Source organism: Caretta caretta, chromosome 13 (genome assembly GCF_965140235.1).
Source record: "Caretta caretta isolate rCarCar2 chromosome 13, rCarCar1.hap1, whole genome shotgun sequence".
NCBI lineage: Eukaryota > Metazoa > Chordata > Testudines > Cheloniidae > Caretta > Caretta caretta.
Window position 1 is genome coordinate 2651834 of NC_134218.1, and position 25363 is coordinate 2677196.

General features: G+C 55.6%; 2 protein-coding genes across 2 annotated transcripts; both read left to right on the forward strand.

Moving 5' to 3' along the window:
- The first annotated feature begins 8530 nt into the window (after positions 1-8530).
- On the forward strand, positions 8531-18037 carry LOC125621986 (interferon regulatory factor 4). The gene is made up of 8 exons (XM_048819486.2): positions 8531-9254; positions 9737-9923; positions 10699-10802; positions 11221-11332; positions 13360-13479; positions 14694-15089; positions 16099-16217; positions 17303-18037. The coding sequence occupies exons 1-8, from the start codon at positions 8616-8618 to the stop codon at positions 17441-17443; spliced, it is 1818 nt and encodes a 605-aa protein (XP_048675443.2). The 5' UTR covers positions 8531-8615; the 3' UTR covers positions 17444-18037.
- Positions 18038-22163: 4126 nt separating this feature from the next.
- Positions 22164-24331, forward strand: FOXS1 (forkhead box S1). The gene has a single exon (XM_048819476.2). It carries the CDS (start codon positions 22408-22410, stop codon positions 23983-23985), a length of 1578 nt encoding a protein of 525 aa, XP_048675433.2. The 5' UTR covers positions 22164-22407; the 3' UTR covers positions 23986-24331.
- Positions 24332-25363: the final 1032 nt, after the last annotated feature.

Sequence of the window (25363 nt, forward strand, 5' to 3'; positions counted from 1 at the left end):
AAGCTTTCGTGAGCTACATTGGATCCGATGAAGTGAGCTGTAGCTCACAAAAGCTTATGCTCAAATAAATTGGTTAGTCTCTAAGGTGCCACAAGTCCTCCTTTTCTTTTTGCTCTAGTGAAAGCAGACAGTTCCCAAAACAGTCACTCGTCCCTCCTGCACACCGCATCTCCTCCGAGTCACTCGCTGTCCCCCCGTGTGCAGAGAGTTTCCTTCTTCCATAGCAGGTCATGCAACTGCGTGGGACCTCTCTGCTTCAACATGCCCCTCTGTGCTTCCTTCCTAGCCACTGACCCAAACTTCCTGTGTCTCTGCGCGTTCCTCTGAGTTCCCCTCTTCAATTCCTCAGCCTTTGGAGGTTTTAATGGTTGTGGTTTCTTGGTTCCCTGGTTTCTTGGTTTCCCTTTCTGGGAAAATTCCTTGGCCTCAAACTCCAGCTCCACAGACAAACGTGGCCGGCTGGTTTCTCTGATTTCAGCCATCCCATTGTTCTGAGGTGCTCCCACTGGAATGGGAGCGATCCAGGCGTAATGAGCCTCCATTGTCCCTGGACTGGGAGATATTGTGGCACAGCCCTGTCAGCACATGGAGGATTCCACTTGCACGGAGGCATCCAATGTTACAGCAATTTCAAAGCATCAACCAGAATTCATAACTTGTACATAGAGAGATTCCCCCATGCCTGCGGTGGTATGTTCCTCATGCCAGGGTCCCACACTCTCCCAGGCGAGCCATTGCATGATCCCCATTATTATTTAGTTTCTTTCGGGTAGGGAGAGGAGTCATTCAGGGTGTCAACATGTTAAACCCCATTGGGATGATGGGCTGAGCTGAAATGCATAAATTATAAGGTCCAAGGGGATCACTCTGATCATCTAGTCTAACCTTCTATGGCCTGTGTTATACAGGACTTCCAGGATTGCCAGCCCCACATGTTCAAAAATCATGATTCAGGCTCACCAAAAATCCTGAGATTATGTAACCATACTAGATGTGGGGTTCTTATTATTTGCCTTCTGCTTTTTGAGCCTGTAGGGTGCCCTGGGGTCACATTTTGGAGCTTTCTCCACAGCCACAAGGGCTAGAAACTTACTTTTTCTTTAAGAATGAAGGCTGAGGTCATCCCAGACCCACTTGACTCTAGGTGCTGGGGCTTTAAGGAAAACAATAATTATCATGAGACTCATGACTAAAACATGAGAGCTGGCAACACTGGACTTCCCTGAATTAATTTCGGTTTGAACTAGAGTATAACTGGGGGGAGAGGAGGGGGACCATCATGCTAGAAGGTGTGAATGGCTACCATCACCTAGTACTTTGCTTTATAGTCGATTAACAGACCTATTTGAAGCTGATGAGTGTGCTAACCTGATGCAAAGGGTGCAGCGTGTTCACCATTTCCCCTGGTTTTCCGACTGTGACTAAAATCAATAGGGTTCTGCCCATGGATGCCTAGAACTTTCCCTGGAATTTTGGAATTGATCAGATGCAGTTGTCAGGAGTTCTCATGTTACAGATGCAGAAATGCCACTGAGATGAGCGTAGAACTTGCTTTACTTGGCCAGTTATAGAGTTTCAGGCCCCAATTTTCAGCCAGTGAAGACACAGAGGTGTATATGCAATTGCACACCTAACTTATGCATAATGCAGCTGCACACCTGGATCAGGTAGCTGCACACATATAACTAAGCAGATGTATTTGCGTATGCACTTTCCTAGTTTGCATGCAAAAGTGTCAAACACAGTTACCAATTAGGCATATTTTGTGCACGCAGTATTCACCTAAACTATTAAAATCCAGCCCTCGCTGGTAAAGCAGAAATGTGTTTATATTTGTAGATGTGATTTTGTGTATTTGAAGTGCAGCTGAGGGCAGGATTAATTGTGGGTTAATATTGAACTCCATTTTTGCAACACTAGTTCATTAGCATACAAAGTATAAGGGTTATTACGCAGCCCCACTTTCCTCCTGCAATGAATAGAGCAATGCTGCCTAGGAATCCAGACCAGGGATAATTAGATCTCTCCTGTTCAGTATGTCACAGCCTCAGCTATTAGGAGAACACATGAAATCCCTGGCTGATAAGAACATGTACAGTATGAAACGCTCCGCAATTATATGTGGCTGGAGGACAAGTTAATGGGCTCAGATTATCCCCTGGCCTCTGGATTTGATCTATGGAGGCTACTGGAATGGGGTGTTTAATGCCTTGAGGTCTTCACGGTACATTTCACAGGAGAGGTGGAGAGACATAAGTGCTTCTTCAGTGAAATAGACATGATGAATTCACTGACTCCCTTTCAATGGAATGAAGTGGTCTGAATTGCCCTTGTCGAGGAGAGAGCAGTGTTTCATGCCAGCTACCTGGGTAAAGTGTTACCATGCTGGAGTCAAAAGCCATGCTTGCCCACCACCCATACACATCACTGTCACCTCCCTCTTAGCCTGTTCTTCCTTTCTTGGAAATTGGCCGGGACACTGGCTCCTAGCCTGAGTCAAACTGAGATTTCTCTGCGTCAGAGAGACCAGCCTGGTGGAATTCCCCTCCGTAGTGAGTGCGGTAAGAAGAGTGATTTCCTGTGCTGCTCGAGTTCCCCCACCCAACAGCCTCGAAACCAATTCATGCAAGCGAAAGCTTCCCCATGCGCCGTGTGACACAGAGTGAGCGTGCACGCAGAAATTAACAGTGAGGAGGCTCCTGCCTTCCGTCACTAGCGCAAGCTTTGCCTGCAAACATTTATCCTCTGTGACAGTGGATTGATCCTAACCTGAAGTTTCACCCTCAAGCCCCCTGAAATGCACATCTGCCACGTCCCTAGGGGGCAGCACCATGGCAGCAGCAGATTCTGCAGGGCAAAACATTCAGGCTCCAAAGTGGTGCCTTTATTCAGTGTCTGTACAGTGGCTAGGATGTGCTAGGTACATCACAGCATAAAGCCAAGACCCCTGCCCCAGACAGCTTGCAATCGAGATACACAATGCACCGAGATGCCAGACCAAGGTGGGAGGGATTCCACATTATTACTAAAAAGAAAAGGAGGACTTGTGGCACCTTAGAGACTAACAAATTTATTTGAGCATGAGCTTTCATGCGCTACAGCTCACTTCATCGTATGCATTCAGTGCAAAAGCTCATGCTCAAATAAATTGGTTAGTCTCTAAGGTGCCACAAGTCCTCCTTTTCTTTTTGCGAATACAGACTAACACAGCTGCTACTCTGAAACCTGTCACATTATTACTATTTGCTTTTCCTAGTGCCCCATTTTTGTGACTCGTAGGGGATTTGAAGCATCCTGGCCTGTGACACTTGCAGGGCAGTTGCCTCGTTGCCAGGCAAATCCTTCAGGAAATCCTTTGGTCTTAGCTCTGCCCACAGGTACACCCATCCAAAACCAATGGCAATGTAGAGCCCAGTCCCGTTGATATCAATAGAAAGCTCCCCTGGCCTTTGCTAAATAGAGGAGCTGGAGCAGGCCCTGGGGGGCAGGCAGGGGTACAGCTGACTCTCAGTGGGATTGGGTGGAGGTGCCAGATCAGGCCCACTCCATAAGGAGAGTGATCACTCTGGCTCAGCAGTGTCCCATGTACAATACCCATCCTGCTGGAACAGATCAGAAACACTCTGGCTTGCCAGAGAGGTGGCAAGGGCTCCAGAAACATATCCCGTCTGCCTGGGCATCCATCCTAGGTAGGGTGACCAGACAACAAGTATGAAAAGTCGGGACAGGGATGGGGGGGGTCATAGGAGCCTATATAAGAAAAAGACCCAAAAATCGGGACCGTTCCTATAAAATCGGGACATCTGGTCACCCTAGTCCTAGGGCCCACCTGCCTTGTAGGGCCGCTTCAGGCACTCCCTGCCTCAGCTTTCTCCTCCCAGGCGGGGCCCTTCAGCCTTCCCCACGCAGGCTTGATTTGGTGCCATGGCTCAGCCCTTCAGCCAAATCACTAAAACTTAACTCCTTTCACGTAACGAGAGCCCAGACCAACACAAAGTTCTTCCCCCTACTACCCAGCCTCCTGGGCTCCCGTGAAGTCTCTCTGTTCTGGGACAGAACGCTGACTCCCAGGCTAAACTTGCTCTCTGGGGTTCCTGCCCCACACTGAGTTCTCGGCCCTTCTGTGAGGCCCAGGAGTTCATCATGCTGCCACCTGACCCAGGAGGAGTCTCGCTCCCTTAGGGGAGGCAGCTAATGATGGCACAGGCCGGGCTGATTGAACAGGTCCCCTGGCACTTAAAGATGTTTCAAAGAAGCACTGAAGCCTACTGAAGTCCGGGGGTGGGGGTGTCTCTTGCTGGTCCATCCGCACGGTCCATTGCAGAGAGGCTCATTGCCCCTTCTCCACACTGCACAGGGTCAGGCCCAGTTAAACAGCATGGGGAGGCCCATTGCTAACCCAAGCACAATTAGCACCCATAGCTATGCACAGGGGCCCCAGAGAGCAGGCTGGGCAGGTCTCAGTGTCTCCAGAGCCCAGTGGTCTCTATAGCACCCCCAAAGCCAGATCAACAGAGCCCTGGAGTCTATGGCACATGGGGACAGATGGGGGAACACAAGGGTGTCAGTCAGCCTGGGCATGCCATGGCTTATTCATTTCAATGATTTCCATTGAAATGAGCTGGTTGGGTTTCAGGAGCCCCACACCTTCCCCCTCAGACCTCAGGCTACTTTCTCTTACTCAGAACTGAAAAGCATCTAGCCAGGCCCGGGTCAGGCAGAGACGTGAAATGGCACTTCCCTGCTGGGCACCAGCGGGACACGAGCCTTTGGCCTCTCGGTTGCTGGTGATGACTAAAATGTGCCACTCTGAGGGCTGGAGCAGGGCTCCCTGGAATGGCAGCATCTGGCTCCCCAGTAAGGACAGAACAAACACCCCAAGAAAAACTACAGCCCCAGCCCCCAAAGGCCAGCAACCGCCCTGGCAGGCTCCTTCCAGCCTTTCCAACAAACAGAACCCGCGATTGAGCCTCTCACCTGCAGCCTCTCCAGGGAGAGTCCAGTCCTGGGACATGCCAGGTCTTCTGGCTTTGTTCCTGTCCAGTCCCCTTCCCCTCTGAGCAAGCTCTTCCCTCGCTTCCATCCTGTTCCTGGTTAAATGCCCACCAGCTGAAAGCTTTCTCACACCAAATGGCAAGTAACAGGTTCCAGGCCAGGCCCTGCTGGGAATTAACCCCTTGTTTCCCTGCTCCAGCAGGGGTCAGCGCACCCTGTCACGGGGCTGTGCCAAATGAGTCTGGTGGAGCTCTGACAAATTTCTATGGGCCAAAGTGTCCACCTCACACAAACCAGCATCAGAACCAGCACTAAGTGGTGATGGTGTTGCTCAAGGACTGAATGGGCCAGCGAGTCTTACCGAAAATGATGAGGGCTGTGAAGTGCCAGGGCAGACAGACATCCTTGGACCATTTAACAGAGCTGGAAATAGAGATTCAGCTGAAAGCAAGGAGAAGGACTTGGAAACATGAGGGTACGGGGCAAGAACAACGTAAACTGCAAGCTGTAGCCAGTACTTCATAACAAATTACCTTCCTGTCTGACGAGGTATTTCTCACCCACGGGTCATTTCTCGCAGCATTGTTCTAGTTCCAGAAGCTAGGACTCAACTTTCATGAGACAGCGCCGGCTGGTCAAGTCACTCCTCTGTAACTGAAACCACTTGGGCCATTTCCGGTGCTCTTACACAATCACAACTATTGTCTCTTAGCCCAGGTAGCCCCACTCCAGCTAGAACTCTCGTGGGGTTCATTTGTCTTTGTAAACCCTCCAGCCTGCATCTTGCTGAGACAGTAAATACAGGCTGTCTCCACGGGTGCTCACTGTTCCCATGTTGATTGGGTCAGCTCTCAGCCTCCCTCTCGTCAGGTGACAGGTTGCATTCCCAGTGGATTTGGAACATAATATTCTACGTGTTATGTAAAAAGAAAAGGAGGACTAGTGGCACCTTAGAGACTAACCAATTTATTTGAGCATGAGCTTTCGTGAGCTACAGCTCACTTCATCGGATGCATTCAGTGGAAAATTTTCCACTTTTTCCTTTTCTTTTTCCGAATACAGACTAACACGGCTGCTACTCTGATACGTGTTATGTGGCTCTCAAACTGTTTCCCTCTAGCAAACCTCTTGCAATGCCCAGGACTTAGCTTTAGGCAGAGACCCCACATGTCCTCCCTTGGGTGGAATATTTAGAAGATGGCTGGACATGGAGCAATATACCCACCTGGGCATGGCTGTGTCACACTAGCTACATCGAGCTAAAAACTACAGGGCTCTCTCACTGTGCAATGTTCTGCTTCTGGCCATGAAGACACAGCCAATGCCATATGCTGGCCTGGCCCAGCACTGGTCATCTTCCAGCTCCTGAACGTATTTCCATTACCAACACATTAGTAACGGGCAAACAGGCCTGACCTTCAGAGCTTGTCCATGCCCATGGCTCAGCGGGAGGCTCCTTCCGTTATTATCCAGTTACTAGCTGGAAATGGCTCAATGATTCACGTCAGCGAATTACCAGCTATAGCCCCAAATGCACCCGTCTCTCGGTAACTTGCTTGACAGTGACAAGGTCACCTTTTTATTTATAGATTTTGCTCCATTGTTTCCCATTTTGAAACCGCAGTTACAGCCTCAGGCTAGGGGGCGGGGGAGCAAGACAACTCCGAAGGTGACAGGGATGAACGGTAGCTTTACAATGAGCGGCTGGTGACTGACACAGGGCCAAACCAGCTGCATTTTCCTTACTGCATAGAAAATGAAAAAAATGAAAAAGCTGATTGTTCACAGGAGAAGACCAATAATAACCCAGCACCTCTGGCTTTCAGCCTCAGCAAGGAGCTGCAGGAAATACAGGGAAACCTGGACCCAGGCAACAACCAGGTCTGGGTCCAGGTTTCCATATGGTTGCCATGCAATGTCCTCCCACCTGTTCTTAAAGACCCACAGCTAGCAGGCAACCCATTGTTGGTAGCCCCTGGAGAGACTGCTACACTGCCAGGCTCTACTCAGGTTGGTGGATGGGGTTAGGACAGGCTCTTCCTCAAGAGCTGTCACAGGCCGCGACCTTCCCTGCATAGACAGTGCTGTTCTACCCGCGCTCCCCACCCCCCTGAGCGCTACAGGCGGCAGGAAGCAGTAACTGAGCCTTGCCCTGGTCCCAGCCACAAAGGTATGGACCGAGCTAACATCGTGGGCATTAGAACCTAGGCCCTGACCCAGGGGTCGCTGTCTGGCTAGTGACAGCCCCAGGGCCAGATTAAGACCTTTAGAGGCCCTAAGCACTGAAAAGATTATGGTGCCCCCCTCATATGTAATTCAAAATAAAAACAATGCTATCCCGTAAAATAAAATTTTATTTTTCGAAATGGCACAAAACTTACAAGTATGCTGAAATTAAAACAGCTTCTTTCTAGATTTTCTGATTGCAAAATTCTGGATAAGTTCATCGAAGCTGATTCGACGAACCATGTCCGCTTCCATACACAATAGGGAAAGTGAATCAAGTCTGCCCTGACACATTGTTGTTCTCTGAGCGTTTTTTGTTCTTTTCAGCTGAGAAAAAGAGCATTCTGCAGAGAGCTTAGTAATCATCAATGTTAGAAAAATACGTCGTGCAATCTCTACATTTGGAAATACACATTGTGTTCCGCCTTTCAATATTGTGTCATGAAGATCAGTGTGACTGAATTTCATTTTTCCTGTTTCATTAAACTTTGCATGCACATAACAGTGGAACTGCCGCACTTCTCCACAGAGATTCATGTTCAAGTCAGCAGAGTCTGAGTCAACGAGCTTTTGGGAACCTTGTGAATATTGTTCATCAGATAAGTCCATATTGTTTAGAAAAGAAAATCTACTTGATACTTCTTTGTACACTTCACCTCTCCTCTTCATATGAGCTTCAAGCGTATCAATTGTTGTGTACTAAGTAGATACGCAAAATTTGTCTCTAGGATTCAATGCTGTTTCTGTTGCACTGCTATCATTTGCTTGTTTTTTCCTGATTCGCTTGCGGGACTGGGCTTCTTTGTAGTTAGTATCAGGCAAAACATCTTTTGATAGGTCTTCAAATCTTTCAAAATCATTCCTCAAATGCATTTGATGCAGTGAGCTGTAGCTTATGCTCAAATAAATTTGTTAGTCTCTGAGGTGCCACAAGTCCTCCTGTTCTTTTTGCGAATACAGACTGACACGGCTGCTCCTCTGAATTCCTCAAAGTGTGTAAGGGGTCTCCTAATGATTGACAGAGGTCTGCACACCTTTTCAAATCCAATTCTTTTTCTTGGAGAGCTTGACTTGTGTGGTAAAAGAGAACAGAAAAACGGGGGAGGAGTGTGTAGTGCAGTGCAAGGAAGTCTAACAAAGTTCTGATTTTTCCATGATGATTACTTCGATGCTTGTTTTGAAATATCAAATATCAATTTTTTTCAAAAAAAGTCTCACTTTTTTTCCTGCCCCCTGCTTTGCTGGTGCCCTAAGTAGGTGCTTAGTCTGCCTATTGGGTAATCCAGCCCTGGCCAGCCCCATGCCACCTGGTGGAGAACAATCCCCATCCCAGTCCCCTGGAGGTTGGAGGCCCCTGTTCCACGGTCCCGGGAAAGCGGCGTGCTCCTTGACCCATGTTACTTGGGGATGGGGGGTCCAGCCCCTTATCCCCTGGGCCGTGGGGCTCCAGCCCCTTAGTCCTTACACAAAACCGAAAGCAGCCCCCGCAGGAAAGAGAAAGTGAAATCGCTCCGGCGCAGCTCTTTCGCTTTCGTCCTGCCTGCTCCAGCACCTTCTCCGGGGACACAGCTCGTGTCTGCACCCCGTGGGCGCTTCACCCCGCGCCCGCCTGGCTCCGCAGCTCCCGCGGGCATCGGCCAGCGCGCAGGGCAGGGCCTGGGGCAGCCGAGCAGCCCTCGGGCCGCCGGCTGAAGCCGGGTGGTCGCGGGCGGAGCTGCGCGAGCAGAGAGCAGGGCCCGGAGCCGGTGTCCAGGCCGGGCGCTTTGGGGTCCCGCGGAGAGCCCCGGGCGCAGTGCCCTGGCGGGCAGAGGCGCAGGGCCCCGGCGCTAGGCAGGGTCCGGCTGGCGAGGGCCGCCCACATGGCGGAGACAGGGAGCCACATGCGGCTCAAGGAATGGCTTATCGCCCAGATCGACAGCGGCAGGTACCCGGGGCTGCGCTGGGAGAACCGCGAGAAAACCATCTTCCGCATCCCCTGGAAACACGCCGCCAAGCAGGACTATCGCCAGCAGCAGGACGCGGCGCTCTTCAAGGTAGCGGGCGGGCACCTGGGGCGGCGGGCAGGAGCCGCGGGGCCGGCGGGGGGCCGCGCTGCAGGTCCCCGGGGAAAGAGATCGGAGCCTGCAGCCAGGCTCTGGGGCGTGGGGTGAATCGCAGCGTGAGACGCTTCAGCGGCTGCTCCCCTCCTCCCTTCCCTCCATCAGCTCCAGCGCCTCCCTTCTCTGCCTCTCCCACCGCCCGCCCCCCAGCCCCGGCTCTCTGCCACCGCCCCAGCCCTCCTGCCATCCACACCCTGGCCGGCACCACCGCAGCCCCTCGGACTGGGCGCTGGTGCCCTTCTCTCAAAGGCTGTTCCTGGAGGCCTGGCAGCATGCACCTGCGCCGTGCTAGGCACCTGCTAAGCTGTGACCTGCCTGGTCATGGGCCTGCCCAGAAGAGTCTCGCGGGGGGGGGCACCTCCCGTGGTTGCAGGGTGAAGTGCGGGGCAGCTTTTGCCCGTTTCCTTGCATTGCAGGCCTGGGCTGTCTACAAGGGGAAGTACCAGGAAGGAACAAAGGCAGACCCCTCCACCTGGAAAACCCGCCTCCGGTGCGCCCTGAACAAAAGCACTGATTTTCAGGAGGTCCCCGAAAGAAGCCAGCTGGACATCTCAGAGCCGTACAAAGTGTACCAGATCCTATCGGATGGAGCCAGAGACCCCGGTATGGCGTCCCTGGGACCTCGGAAGGGAGGTTGCCTCTTCCAACTTGAGATGGAGCCACAGTCTTGTTGTTCCTTTTCGGGAAGCATTTCCCACCCCTCCTGTTCCACAAACCCAGAGTCACTCTTCCCTACGCTGGTCCCTTCCCTACGCTGGTCCCTTCCCAATAACCCTCCTCTGCCAGGATCCAGTCTGCCCTGGGGAAATTAGTTTGTTTCCAGATAGCACCCAGGTCTGGGCCTGAGGGATGGGAACTGTTAAACGCCAAATGGGACATTCTTATCCCCAGCACCACACGGGAGGTAGGCAGGGCAGTACCCATGCTGGTGCATGGCCGAGTTCGGAAGGAAATAACCTCCAGCAGCAAACCCTCCCTACCACTGGGGTGGGCGTTGGCAGAGGGAATGTGTCCTGATTCTACAGCATGGCTCTTCCGATCGCTCAGCATCCCCTGGAGCCGGCTGTGGGAAGACGGAGCGTGTCCAGGTTACGAGGAGCATGCCCGTAGCTCAGGAATGCCAAGCACTTAGCAGACAGAATACGTTCACATTGCAGGAAACTTCGTCCCGCAGCTTTTCGGGGCTCATTCGAGGTCGCTTGGAGCTGGGGAAGTGCTGGGTTTGATTTCCTCCAGGCAATTACTGGAGCCACAATTTGCAGTGAAAGGAAGGGCATGAAGTCGTGTTCTTCTGGGCAGTGATCCCAGGGAGGGCAAGTATTCTCGCAGCAGCTCTGTTGCTCTCAGGCGAGTAACAGATTTCATGTTCTCTCTGCAGAGAAGGAAGGCAGCCTGGAGTCCCCTCCCCCAGAAGAACAGCAGGCAAGCCAGCCCCCAGCCCCAGGGGACCCGGAGATGGGAGTTAACTGCGGGCCAGACAAGGTGCGAGTGGGTTGAGGTTATCATCTGCACTGACCTTTCTCTTGTCCAGTCCTCTTTCCTCCTTTTGTCTGCCCCACAGAGAACATGGGTTCCAGGTTTGATAACAAGTCTTGGTATTTTACGGGTGTCCCCACACAGGTCTCTGGCTACTTTCATTTCATGATACTTTGTACCTGTCTAGTTCCCTTTATCCAAGGATCTCAAAGAGCTTTACAAACATCTAGCTGAGAGCCTTGCAGCACTGCTTTGAGGTAGGCAAGGACTGTCATCATTTTACACATGGGAAACTGAGGCATGGACAGCAGGGAAGTGATTTGTCCAGAGAACCTGGAATGGAACTCAGGTCACCTGGTTCCCAGGTCTTTGCTTGACTCCTCCCTTCGTCCTGTTCTCATGGGTTCTGTTCTCTTCCTCCCAGACTAGCATGTCCTCAGGTTTGGAAGAGGATGGGAAGAAGGATCTGATGGAGACCTGCCAGACTTCTCCAGTCCCGCTGGTCTCCCACTTACCAAGCCATCCGGCAGACTGGGGTAAGGAAGGGGACTTGTCCATTCCCAGCCTCTCATCTCTTTACCAGTACCCATGAGAGCAGTTGCTAAAGATGTTATTTTTGATTTTTTAAAGATTAGTTTCACTCATTTCTTATTCACTCCCCTCACTGCTTCTGACCAGGGATGGTCCTGAGCCTTAAAGTCTGGGCCCAAACTCCTCCAGGGCTTGGGGTGGCTTCTGATACCCTCTAGTTCCCCAGTGATTACAGGAATCCCCTACTCTTTTTCAGAGTTCCCTTTAATTGAGTGAGTTCTGTCACTATGAGACATGGGCACAGACCAGAACCTGCGATCCAAGTACCCCTGCACTTTGGGTCCGGATCTGAAACCATGGTAGCTCTGCCCATCTCTGTAACTATATTCCAGCCAGGATGCTAGCTACACTAACAGATGATGCCCCAACTCAGAGCTAAATTGGTTCACTTTACTCAGTGCTTCTTGTCAGCAGTCTGGGAAAGAAACATACCCTCGGCCATTCCCTGCACTGACTTGGGTTATTAGTTATAGCCGTGGTTCTCAGCCTTTCTAGACTCCTGTACCCCTTTCAGGAGGCTGATTTGTCTTGCACACCCCCAAGTTTCACCTCGCTTAAATCTACTTTCTTACAAAATCAGACATAAAATACAAAAGGGTCACAGCCACACTAGTACTGAAAAAGTGCTGACTTTCTCTTTGTTGCCATAGAATTATAAAATAAATCAATGGGAATATAAATACCGTACGTACATTTCACTTATTCAGTGATACTTGAGCCTTGAGTTTTTCACTTGTGAGCCTTGTCTGAAACCCAAGACCCACTACCTGGGTCTGAAGCATGTAACTTAGCTTCACAGGCCCCCCAGTGCTATGAGGCCCCAGGCAATTGCCCTGCTTGCTACCTCCTAATGCTGGCCCTGTACTTCCGACCCCTGGTTGAGAGCCACTGCGTTACAGCACATGCTGGGTAACACTTGCTGTGGTGCACAATTTCGGCAGCATATGCAGGCATCGCTCGCTGACATGCACTGCCTCGGACACAGCTGCTCTGCAGTGAAGAGCAGCGGAGTTACAAGGAACTGGGTAGTTTGTTGGCCAGAACCTGGAAACCTGCTTTTGATCAGTTTACTTCAAGGGGCTTTTAAGAGTTTCCTGAGCAGTGAGCAAAGGGCTGTCAGCCTGGCTGGGTTTCCAGCTCCCGATTCAGAGCCTCTGTGGGAGTGTGTCTAATGAGTGGAGCTCAAGAACACAGGTAGGACTCCTGGGTTCTGTTCCCAGCTCGGCCACTAACTCACTCTTTGACTTTGGCCAAGTTACTTAGTCACCTCTTGGTGCCTCATTCCACTCCTCCATATAACGAGTGCAACTGGACTTCGTGACAGGGCGCTCATGGCCCTGATCCAGCCCTGTTTGGCAAGTGCTTTGAGCTCCGTGGATGAAGGGCACAATATTTTCTGTTGTTAGTCTCCTTCAGCTGCCTGTGGGAGCCATATAATCAACCTGCTGGCTGCTGTCAGAAATGCCGGGTGCATGCAGACAGAGCAGCCCCATGCTCCGTAGATCTCGGGCACATACATGGCTGAGGAAAGTACAGCAGGGGTGGGAGAGGAAGAACAGGGAGGGAGTTACAGGCGTGGGCGTTTGTTGCCCAGTTGCCTAACAGACCGAACATCTAAATCCTGCTCTCCCTCTCCCAGCCAGACACTTACTCTGTTCTGTGGGGCTGCACGGGTGGGAGAGAGAAGAGATTTGACACAAATCTATGGAAACATGGGCCATTCTGAGCACTGCTCCGCTGCTCCCCAGATGGCTTTTCCTGCCGGGCATAGAGACTGCCAGAGAGGAGCTCACCAGTTCTCAGGCTCTCTGCCCCCACCCTTGGGAAAAGCCGGGGCACCCAATAACAAGTGCTGTGCTCATGAGAAACTCCCCTGCTCTCTGGAGGCAAAGAGAGGGCATTGGACTGACTGCCCCAGGCCCGTCTCTGAGAGTGGATAACTTGGCAAGCTCGGTTTCTGTTTTGTTCCTAGGGTATCAGGTGAAAGGGGTTTTCTGTGGCTGGAGCCCAACACATGCTCGCTTTCTGCAGAGCCCACAGCTGGGTGATCCCAACTCCAATCACGTCCCCACTGCAGACATCAACAACTCAGGTAGAGGAGGGGAGGGGGGCAGCCCAGGATCTCCCCCTCTGCTGCACAGGGGAGGGAGGCAGAGAGGGAGACCCTGGCCCTATTGAAATCATTGACTTTAGTGAGGCCAGAATTTCACCCACCACTGGGATTCTGGGGCTCGGGATCTCCAGACCGTCGGGAACTGAAGTGCCCTCCTGCAGTTTGGGTGCTGAGGTTCTGTGGGGCTCTGCCATAGGGATCCCAGTCCTGGCTGGAGAGACGTGCACACACCTACCAGGGCTCCAGCATGGACATGGGATCAAGGGCTGACCCCTGGCTTTCTGTCCCTTCCGAGGCACATTCTGGTTTTTCAATTAAGCATGTTCACACAGGGGAATTAGGGGCTTGCCCTTCATTTTCCCCTTCCCCCAACACAAACACCGAGCAGCAGCTCGCAACCCTGGGGATGCTCTAACTTACCAGATGGTCCCTGCAGCAGCCCAGAATCGGGAAGGGAGTGTAAATCCCGCTCTGCCTGGCTTTGCCTTCGCATGGGGGCGGGTGTTCACATCCGGGGCAAGCTGGGCCCGGCTGGGTTTCCTACCAACTGGACTTGCCCCTCACAGCACCAGGTGCTTGCCGTTCCAGCTAATGGTGCCTAAGCTCCGAGGCCTGGCCCACGTCTGGGAGGGGCTGGCCCCAGCACTGACATCCCTCCTCCCCTCCACAACACCTCCTGGCCTAACTCTAGGCAGGCAGCCGGCAGGTCTCCCGCTCCACCCTCCACTGCTGCAAGCTCCCCCCAGGAGCAACGCCCAGCTCAGCTGGGGGCAGGGCCCCGACCTGCTCCATGGTTCAGGGCAGCGCTGAGCATGTGGTCCCAGCTCCTCGCAGCACAGCACACTGACCGTTCCCCTCCGGCGGGCTGGGGCGGTTTGCTGCTGAGGCGGCGTGGAGCAGGGGATGTTAACCGGCGCTCTAGAGCCCTGCAGCACTGGGCTGCCTTCCAGCCCCGTCCATGCCTCCAGGTGGTTCCCTGGGATTGCTGCCGGGAGGTCGCTCGGCTCTGTCTGAGCCGGGGAGCTGGGCCCAGGGCCATCAGTGGCCGAGGGGCCCGTTCAGTGCCCTGGCTATGACTGAGTGTCAGTGACCCAGATACTGGGTTCCTGCGACCCACTGGCCCCCAACTTTCATCCATTGTCCCTGGGAGCTTCCCTACTTCCTGACCCCTCTTCCCTCCCCCACTCCCCCAGATTGCTGGCTGCATGTCCGCCTCTACTACCGCGACGTGCTGGTGAAGGAGTTCACCACCCGCACTGCTGAGGGCTGCCGTATCACCTACCGCCTGGTGCCGGCTGACAACGAGCGGCTCTACGGCCCATCCTCCATGGAGCAGATCCAGTTCCCCTCTCCCCGCCCGCTGACCGGCGACAGCAGGATGGCGGGCGTGACGGGCGTCTTGGAACGGCTTCTCCCCCACCTGGACCGGGGCGTCCTCTTGTGGGTGGCCCCCGAAGGCGTCTTCATGAAGCGGCAGTGCCAGGGCAGGGTATACTGGAACGGGCCCATGGCGCCTCACAGCAACCGACCCAACAAGCTGGAGCGGGAGAAAACCTACAAGCTCCTGGACACCCAGCAGTTCCTGCAGCGTACGTGCCCGTTCAGCGTGCCCGGGGGCAGCTCAAGGGCATGGCAGTGACGTGCTCGGGGAGGCTGGGAGACCTGGGCAAAGGGCATGGGGAAGAGAGGAGCATACAGCCCACCTCATCCTGCCCTAGTCACTGGGCACTTGCTCTTTGCCTCAGTGACCAGGGCCTGGGAGACGCTTGTTCTCCAGTACGTTACAGAACAGGGAATATGGGACTGAACTGGCTGGAATGTCTGTGCCTGGCGAGCCTGTGCTGGGTTGAATCAGAGCCACTCAGCTGTGTCTTATGTGCCCTGCTCTGCCAGCAGCATTTCTCCTTGGGCTCCAGTGCTAAGAGCCCGTGTTTGAGGAGCAGGAGTTCTCGCTCTGTGCTGGGCCGGGGAGTTCTGAGTTGCCTTGCGATGCACTGGAGTGACCTAAAATGGAGGACTTGTGGCACCTTAGAGACGAACCCATTTATTTAAGCATAAGCTTTCGTGAGCTACACCTCACTTCATTGGATGCATCCGTGAGCTGTAGCTCACGAAAGCTTATGCTTAAATAAATTGGTTCGTCTCTAAGGTGCCCCAAGTCCTTTTGTTCTTTTTGCGGATACAGACTAACACAGCTGCTACTCTCAAACCTGTAGTGACCTGGGAGGTCAAAGCTTTCGGACAGGATGAACCAGTATGACCCACGGGTTTCTTCCCGCTGAGACCCCCATTTGGGAGTTGTAAGGAGCCCGCTGGCTCTACGGCCCAGGGAGAGGACTAGCATGAGTCCCACCCCTGCTGCTGTCTCCCTCCCTCCCTCGAAGAGATCCATGCCTTCCCCCTGAGGACTGTGCATGACCCAGTGAAATCTCTCTGTGCCCCAAGATCCAGTGACCTTGCAGGGTGCTCCCCCGGTGCAGACCTTTGGACTGTCGTGTCTCCATCAGCCCCCTGGGCAGGGTCTGCCCAGCCCCGGCCGCGTGTGCCAGGCTATTGAGAGCGCGCCAAGTCATGGCTGGAAATGCTTGTGGGTTTCAGAACTACGGAGCTACCTGAGTCGTGGGGAGCCCATGCCCCAGTATCAGATCCGCCTGTGCTTCGGAGAGGAGTATCCCCCCACCCCAAGCCAGAACTTTCAGAAGCTCATCATGGCCCATGTGAGTATCTGGGGCAGCCGTGGGGGTTCTGCTGGACTTGGCTGGCTGTTTGTCCGGGGTCTGTCACATGGCCCCTGTGAACTCCGGGGTGGGGCACAAGCCCATACTTTCATTTTCTCCTGCTCTGCCCTGAGGCCCCGCCCTTGCTCCGCCTCTTCCTGCCTTGGCTCCACCTCCCAGGTCTCCACCCCGCCCACCCACCTCTAGCTCCTCTCCACCCCTCCCCCGGGCACCGCCCCACCAGCCGCTCACTGATCAGTGACCAGCCCTGGGGCCACAGAGCCACTGTGGCTGGTGGGTGCTGAGCACCCCCTATGTTTTCCCATGGTGCTTGAGCTCCGGAGTCGGCGCCTCTGTGGGGGAGGAACATGGGCTGCCAGTTCTCTCCTTCGGGCTCCCTCTCGTCAGCTCTTTACTAACCAAGTCTCCACGGCTGTCCCCCATTGCCCTGAGCGGCGGGTTGTAAATCGAAAAGGAGGACTTGTGGCACCTTAGAGACTAACCAATTTAATTGAGCATAAGCTTTCATGAGCTACAGCTCCCTTCATCGGTTGCATGCAGTGGAAAATACAGTGGGGAGATTTATATACACAGAGAACATGAAACAATGGGTGTTACCGTACACACTGTAAGTGATCAGGTAAGGTGAGCTATTACCAGCAGGAGAGAAAAAAAACCTTTTGTAGTGATAATCAAGGTGGGCCATTTCCAGCTGTTGACAAGCACGTGTGAGGAACAGTGGGGGGTGGGAAATAAACATGAGGAAATAGTTTTACTTTTTAAATCATGCTCCTGAGCCCTGGAACAAAGCAGGGTAGAGCAGCACCCGGCACCCGGCAGCTCCGACACAGGCTGCTGCAGGGCATGCTGGCTGGCTGGAGAGGAAGCCTGAGTTCCGGCCGCCCAGAGGTTTCGTAGACCCCAGCACACCGTGTGCTGGGCATGCAGGAGTGCACACTCAGCTCGCCAGGTCGGTGCGTGCTAGAACGAGGCAGCCACTGAGTGCCGGGGAGTGAGGGAGGTGACCGGGGTGTGCTGCAGGGCCTGTCTGCCTGCAATGACCCAACTGCGCCCTTGCATTGCAGGTTGAGCCAGTGTTTGCACGGGAGCTCTTCCTTCATGCCCAGCGCATGGGGCCACTGTCACAGCGCGACTCCTCACAGCTGCATGCCACTGATGCTTCCAGCCACATCACCCAGATCCTGAAACAGCTGTGCCAGCCCTGAGCCCCTGGTAGAGGAAGACGTGCCTCGACCCCACTCACACTCGAGCTCGTGTAGCGTGGAAAAGATCGTGCCCACCTCACACCCCCCCCACTAGCCCTGTCTCTAATGGAGGCCCTATAACCCGGGAGTAGCCTTGCATAACACAGCATGGAGTGACCCAGCCAGCCTCTGCACATAAGGACTAGAGCCTGGGATAGATCGACAGCGGTAACCCTGGAATCGGCCCTGTAGAGCTATTGGCATTAGCCCCTCTCTGGGGGGAGCATGAACTTTATCCGGAGCTCAGGCATGGGGACGTCAGCCCAGACTAATGTGTGGCAGGATAGCTGTGACATTGCTCTGCTGGAATACGACACGGGATTTGGGACATGGCGGGTTACGCTGATACAGAAGAAGTGTTGATTTGTGTACCCTGGCAACTGTGATTTTATGTCTCTGGTTGAAGCAGGGTGATGGTTAGTTCTGTGACCCTAGAAACCTGCCCTTCCGAAATGGCTGTGAATAAAACCGCTCTGGGTCAGTAGCACAGAGCTCAGGGCAGGACAGTGGGTTCAGAGCAGCTGATGACAATAAAGTAAAACAGAGACAGTAAAACTTACCTCTATTCCCCCACCCCGGGCTGGGGAGCAATAGCTCCAAACTGAATCTAGGGCCCAGTAGCCCCTGCTGGTGCCACAGGGAAGGTGCGTTCAGCCCCGAGCAGCTGCACTGAAATTCCCTGCTGAAGGCACTGGCTGATCAGGAGAGGGAGTTCCCCGCAGTGGCTTTGCGGCTGGTAGGTGCCATCTAGCGGAGAGCAGGCAGGAGCAGCTGGGCCACAGCAGCCATTAGCTCAGGGTCTGAGGAGAGGTTAAAGTGGGGGCTCATTCCCCAGGGGATCACAGGCCTGGCTCTCCCAGCTGGGAGATGAGTGCGCTCTCTTGGCCTGCCTCTGCCAGGTTCCTGGGATCAATGCCGGGGTGGCCTAGGGCTCCTCTTCGCCACCTGGGGACATGGCCTGAAGAAACTTTCTGAGGTGCCCTGTGCCCAGTTGGGTGGTTCAGTGCCCAGCTCCTGGGATGGCTCCATCCTCTGTGGTGAGAGGCTGGCGTCGGCGCATGGATTGGGCCTGGAAGCTGTGAATTCCTGATGTCTAACCCCAGCCCTGGTAGTGACAGTGTGCCCTTGAGTGTGTCACATCCCTGCTCCGTGCCTCAGTTTCCCCATCTGTAACAAGGGGACATTGCTGCCTCCCCGATCACTGGGTTGATTGGACGCCCTTTGCAAAGCGCTTTGAAAACGGGCACAGGATCCTTACTGGCTGAGCCTGCTGCAGGGACTCCTCCTCCCAGGCAAGGTCACAGGCATGTCAAAGCCCCAGCTGCAAGCCCAAGGGCAGCACCAGAGGAGCCAGTTCCCCCCCAGTGTATTTCAGCTTTGCTCTTGGGCTTGGCCAAGAGGGGCACAGAGCAGGGGCTAGACAGGGGAGGGGGGCGCGCCGGCTCAAGCCTGAGTGTAGCCTAGGCAGCACGCTTGGCTTCGCCTCAGCAGACGCCTCTTGGCTTGCAACAGCCAGCATGTGAATTTGAGAGTGGAGGTTCGCAGAGAAGGGTCCTCCCCCTTCCCCCACATGGCCTTGGGGAGACTTTCTGGGGAGGGGGCGGGCAGCGGGGGTGACGAGCAGCTCACAAGGGAGCACCCCTTCCTCCTCCTGCCTTGGGTAAGCAGCACTCACCCCCTCCGCAGTGAGAGCGCCCCCTCCTGTTTTCATCAACTTCAACCCTGAGGGAGCTCTGCGAGCACCTGGCTCTGCCCTGGATTGCTCGTGTCCTTTCCCAGGGGAGCGAAGGCGCCTTGGCCCCTGGCCCTGCTGTACAACCCAGAGGCAGAGCAGCGGCTTGCTGGGCTCGTTGCATTCCAGGCCAAGTCTTAACACGCTGCCTGTGGGGCAGCCCTCGTCCCTGTCCTGCACGCCTGGCCTCCCTCTCCATCCGGGCTCCCGCTCACCTTCGCTTCAGCTCCCCCGGCCATGCTGTCACGGAGTCCCCGGGCGGTGCTCTGGAACTGCTCCCCATGAAGCCAGGCAGGACTCTGGGGAAGTCTCCTCTCTGGGAGCAGCCTGTCTTCAGGACACACAGCTCACACAGCTTCCACCTTCCTGGGTCTGACCTCGGAGCCTTCAGCCTCCTCTGCCCCTCCGTGCGCTTCCCACAGCAAGTCCGCTCAGGTGGGGTCCTGGGGAAGCCAGAGGGTCCTGCCCCCCAACTCCGCAGTCAGACGTGACTCTCAGCCAGCCAGTAAAACAGAGGTTTATTAGACGACAGGAACATGGTCTAAAACAGAGCTTGTAGGTGCAGAGAACAGGACCCCTCAGCTGGGTCCATTTTGGGGGGCAGTGAGCCAGACAACCACGTCTGCCCTTCACTCCATGTCCCAGCCAGCCCCAAACTGAAAACTCCCTCCAGCCTCTCCTCCTCTGGGCTTCATTCCTTTCCCGAGCCAGGAAGTCACCTGATTCCTTTGTTCTCCAACCCTTTATCTCTCACCTTGCAGCGGGGAAGGGCCCAGGCCATCAGTGGTCAGGAAACAGGGTGTCAGCCATTCTCTGTGTTCAGACCCCTGCACACACCTGCCCTCTAGGGCTCTGCAGTGATCATACACCCTTACCCCACCACCTAGATACTTAAGAACTGCCTAGGGGAAACTGAGGCACCCCCACACTATTCAGAGGAAACATTAAGAACAGTCCCACTTCGTCACACACGCGTCACCTGCTGTCCTACTCACGGGGCCTCCACACACCTCCCCTCCAACCTCTCCATCCTATCACTCGCTCATTCTCCAGCCTACCCACAAGGCACTGCACTCGTTCCCCCGTCCCTTCTCCTTTGACTGCCAGGCACCAGCCGCACAGCGGTGGGGTTAGCTGGGCCCTGGACAGGACCTGGCCCAACACCAGGGAAATGCTAGAAAAGTCAGGAATGTGTGACCGCAAGAGCTTGCCCTGAGATTCACTCCCTGGGAGAGGCTGTCACTGACTCCTTCCACAAGAGTGCCCAGAGATGGGCACAGCTGTGCTTGCAGGGCTGAGCCTGTCAGAGGGTGGGAGGCCCCCAGATGCTATCCCACAGGTAGAGTCTCGTGGTGAGCACAGCGAGGAGACCCTGTGGAGAGTAAATCAGGGAAAACGAGAAGCATAAACCTCAGGAAACAGCTGGGTGAGCAACAGAGAGAGAAAACCCCACTGCACCAGGGTGCCCAGTGCCAGCCGGGCGCATCCCCGGTGCCTACTCCCTGCTGTTAAATCACCAGCGCTCCTTGCAAAGGGGTCTCTGGGCAGTGGGCATGCTCCCCCAAAGGGCTCCAAAGCCAGGGCCTGGGCTACCGGACACGAGAACCAGACTGCCCTGGGGACAGCACCTGGCCCAGAGCGAGGCGGGGACTGGCTGCAGAGAGCAGCCACTTGGGTTAGTGAGGTGGGAGGGAGCCAGGCCTCAGAAACAGGGATTGGGAGGCAGCATGGCCTAGTGGATTGAGCACAACTGAGTCCCAGTCTAGGGTCAAGTCCTGGCTCTGCCACTGGCCTGCTAGGTTCCCTTGGGCAAATCACTGCACTGCCCACTGTGTCATTTCCCCACTCCATCTGTAAAATGGGGATAATGATACTTCAGTAGTTATCCTTTGTAAAGTCTACCCAGGGAAGGGCTCAATGCTACTGTTATTAATATCCCAAGTCTCCGCCAGAGGGAGCCAGGAGCCTAGAGGAGTTTATTCTGCCAGGACAAACTAGCTCCTTCTTACCAAGGGCGCCAGTGACCTCAGCAGCCCGGTGCATGGTGACACTCTGCCTACCCCACACCTGCAGCCTCCCCCTACCCTGCCTTGCCTTGATCTCAGGTGCCACCTCCCAGGCACAGAAAAACAGGCCACTGGCCATGCCCCCTCACACCCAACCTGACCTTCCCTCCCCCCACAGCACTTCTCCAGAAGCCTGACCCCACTGTCCACAAGCCCCACCCCTGGGCAATGGGTCTACCTCACCCCAAACCGGTCCCCAGCCCCTGGACCCGGGTGTGCCCACCGCTGTAATGCATGTGGCCAGCTGCCAAGTTACCTCTGTGTGTAACAAAAAACCTGGCACGCCACGTCCCCCGACTGGCAAGCGGCTTGGGCACAGAAAAACCAGCCAGGCTGGTCAAAAACCAGCCAGGTGACTGCCAGCTCTGCACCCCCTTCCTCCTCCCCTTGGGGATCCCCTAAAAAAACCCAAAGTCTCCCCACACCATTCTCTTCCCTCCCCAAGTCTCCCTTGCCGGGGGGGGGGGGAGCAGGTAGGGGGCACTGGACATTAAACATTCGCTAACAAAGCCAGTTTACGTAGCTGGGGAGAGCAAATGGGTGAGCAGATCCCCAGGAGATCTGAGACCCCCAGAAAAGATGGGGTGAAGGGAGATAAAGAGCCCTAAGATCCCTGGAAAGAGGGAGTGTGAGTGAGGGTCAGAGACTGGGATGAACAGAGAGAACACGGGCACAAAACCCAGGCTGCCTTGCCCCAGGGCTCCCCTGAGGACAGAAAGCCTGGTACTGAGCTCCCACCTCCCTCCCTCCCTGTCCCTTCCACACCCCTTGCTTCCCACCCACTCTGTCTGGGAACAGCAGTACTGAGTGCGCCAGATCGGCCAGCAGCCTGGTTGTGTTTCCTCCCAGCCGCCTGGCTCAGGAACCTCGGAGAACGAACAGGAGATGGATTATCAGCTCTCACTGCCCCTCGCTCCGCCCTAGGTGGCCCCCATGCCGCTCTGGGCAAGAGGAGGGACTTTCCGCCCCCTTTCGCCTTTTTCAGAGGCGGGAGGCTGGGCTGCAGTGGAGTTTTAACTGAGTTGGAACCGGGTTTCCACAGGAGTCGGAGCTGGGAGTTCGCAGCGGCCAGCTGCTCTGGACGGGACGGGACGGGACGGGACAGGAGGGATCCCTGTCCGGGAAGGATGCAATTGGAATATCCCATCCCTGCCTCCTCTCTGCGCATCCTGCCTTCCGTCTGTGACCAAGGAGGCTGCGGCAACCTGGGGATGGTGCTAGCTCCATACCCCAGCTCTGAGCCACCCCAGAGCAGTGGGCCGAGTGCAGGCAGCGGGGCTCCCACCCAGATGGGCGAGGCGACCAAGCCCCCCTACAGCTACATTGCACTCATCACCATGGCCATCCAGAGCACCCCGGAGAAGAGGATCACCCTGAACGGCATCTACCGGTACATCATGGGCCGCTTCACCTTCTACCGGGACAACAAGCAGGGCTGGCAGAATAGCATCCGCCACAACCTGTCGCTCAACGAGTGCTTCGTCAAGGTGCCCCGGGACGACAAGAAACCCGGCAAGGGCAACTACTGGACCCTGGACCCCGACTGCTACAACATGTTCGAGAACGGCAGCTTCCTGCGCCGCCGGCGCCGGTTCACCAGGAAGCGCGGCCTGCGGGAGGCGCCGGAGGGCGAGGCGGAGGGGGCGCGGAAGAAACCGCCCAAGTACCGGGCCCGGCAGCACCCCCAGCCCTTGGCCCTCTTGGCCGAGGAGATCAAGACAGAGAGCAACTACTCCTCCCCTGCTCCCGCCAGCCAGGTGCTCAGCTCGTGCGGGGGGCAGACGGGAGTGAGACAGGTGCTGACCTTGGATGTCCACGTGGGTACCAAGGAGTGTGGCCAGGGCAGCAAGGAGCCCAGCATCCATTGCCCAGAGCAGCCAGGCCAGGCCAGCCTGCTGACCACTAGGAAATACCTGCAGAAACCCAGGCAGGCGTGTCTGTACCCGCTGGAGGGGCCGGAGCCCAAACCCCAGCTCTTTGAGAAGCAGCCTTGCTACCCTGGCCTCGAGGGGCGCCTGCTGGAGACCCAGGGGCAAGAGAGCCCCCGGCTGAAGGAGACTGTCTTTGGGGGGCTTCAGCCCCCCATCCAGCTAGCTCAGCCCCCATACACTGCCCCGGGGGAGCGAGTGACCCAACAGCACCCCCAGCTGACCAGGGACATCAAGGAACCGCCTCAAGCCACACCAGCCCTGACTGTGTCTCCCGACAGTGAACAGGAGGGTAAGGAGTCTGGGGCGTGCACCATTGGGCTGTCCCAGCAATTCAGCCAGGTGGCCCCCGTGTTCCCAGCCCTGCTGGGGCCCAGCAAGCCCTCGCTGCCCTGCAGCCGGCAGCCTTCGCCAACCTGCTTCCCCTCCTTCGAAGGCGACAGCTATATCAAGCCGACACTGCCCGTCTTCAGCTCCTTCGGCTGCTCGGGCTCTGACACATTGGGCGGGAACTACCAGTGCCGGGTGCAGGCGCTGAGCTTCTGCATGAACGAGAGGGCGTGCAACTCGGCCCTGGAGCACCTCTTGACATCGTCACCGAGCACAGCTCCCGTGACCCCCATCCAGCCGCCCCCCTTCAGACCCGCCGTCCAGCTGCAGGGGGAGCAGAAGGAGTCGTGGGGTGGGAGCCCGTTCTCCCTGCCAGGAGGGAATGGTTACCAGCTGGGACTCCCCCACTGTCTTTACAGGACACCTGGCATGTTCTTCTTTGAGTGACAGGCCCTGCCCAGGACAGACCTTGCCCTCACAGCCTCTCTTGCCACCCACCGCTGTGCCCAGGACACCCCTGGCCATTCCACCTGCCCTTTGGAGAGCTGACGCCAAGGAAGGGACTCTCCTTGTAAGTTATTCTCTCCTACTGCTTCCTGCCCAGTGGTGACTGCCTGATGGAGCTAAGAGGGACCCTGGCTCCCAGGAGAAATCACTTTGGGTACCGTACCACCTGCTGCCAGCATCCTTTTGCCATGGCTGTTATCCCACGAAACTAGAACCCTGCATGGGAGACAGGGGCTGAATGGAACTGTGTCCTGGCTTGTGGAATAAAACACATCCCCCAACTGCATCTCGCCTTGGTGTCTCTGCCTCGGCGGCCCGGGAGCATCATGCGAAGGGCAGGTGGGACTGAAGAGGTGGAGGTGGGGGGAGAAGGTGCTGCTTGGGGTCAGCTGGTTCTCCCATGCCCTGCACCCTGACTTGTCATTTACACCTCTTGGCACCAGCAGTGTTCTCCACTCACCCCTGCAGGAGCATGGCACGGGGACCCAGCCCCGGGGGCTTTACTGGCCTCTCTAAAGCAGAGTGTTAAAGGGACGCACGTGGTTTGTACTGTAAGAAGGTTTCTGCCGTCGGCTCTCTGTGCTGCAATGGGGCTTACACACCAGGGTAGACACCTCAGAGTCACATGGGGCCTCGGGCGGTTGTTCCTTAGAGGGAGGAGTGCAGGCTGCTGGGTGAAACCTAGGTCATGAGCTGCTGAATTCAAATCCCAGCTCACCACTGAGGAGTCTAGGCCCAGCGCTAAGGCCGGTGGCCCAGATTTTCCAGCATGACTAGTGCTGTTGGCCTAAATGGAGACACTGTAAAGATGCCGATGTTGGGAGGGTGGCGGGTGCTCGGCAGCTCCAGGAAACCAGGCACCTGCGAGGTGGCTCAAGCTGGGCACCCAGCGATGATGGGATGTAAAATCAATGGGCACCTTTGGAAAAGTGCCTGCCCATCTCGGCATGGCTGAGACCACCTCTGTAAAACAGGGACACGGACACGTGTGTCTCGGGGACTTGCAAGGCCCAGCGCTGTGGCCGTGCCCACCCCAGACACAGGCAGAGTAGGCTGGTGTTTGTGTTGCACTCGTCGAGGGGCAGAAAGGGCGTCCTAACAATGATTTTGAATCAAATAATGAACTAAGCCATGAAGGGCAAAGCTCGCTGCAGCCACCCACCTGGAAGTGCCCCTTATGGCAACAGCGCTTCCTGGGGCAGCACATGGCTTCCTCTGCACCCGGGGGATAGCGGGGAGGAATCCTACTTCCTTTGGCTGGTTCCACTTTCAGCTGGCAGAAGCCATGTTGCCCCTTCCTCCCGGGCAGGGCTGCTGG

Bases quoted from the DNA above. Each gene is read 5' to 3' on its own strand.
- FOXS1 (XM_048819476.2), top strand. From the start codon at position 22,408: ATGCAATTGGAATATCCCATCCCTGCCTCCTCTCTGCGCATCCTGCCT.
- LOC125621986 (XM_048819486.2), top strand. From the start codon at position 8,616: ATGTTACTTGGGGATGGGGGGTCCAGCCCCTTATCCCCTGGGCCGTGG. The intron at 13,480-14,693 runs GTAGAGGAGGGG...CCACTCCCCCAG, and splicing joins TGCAGACATCAACAACTCAG to ATTGCTGGCTGCATGTCCGC. The intron at 15,090-16,098 runs GTACGTGCCCGT...TGTGGGTTTCAG, and splicing joins CACCCAGCAGTTCCTGCAGC to AACTACGGAGCTACCTGAGT.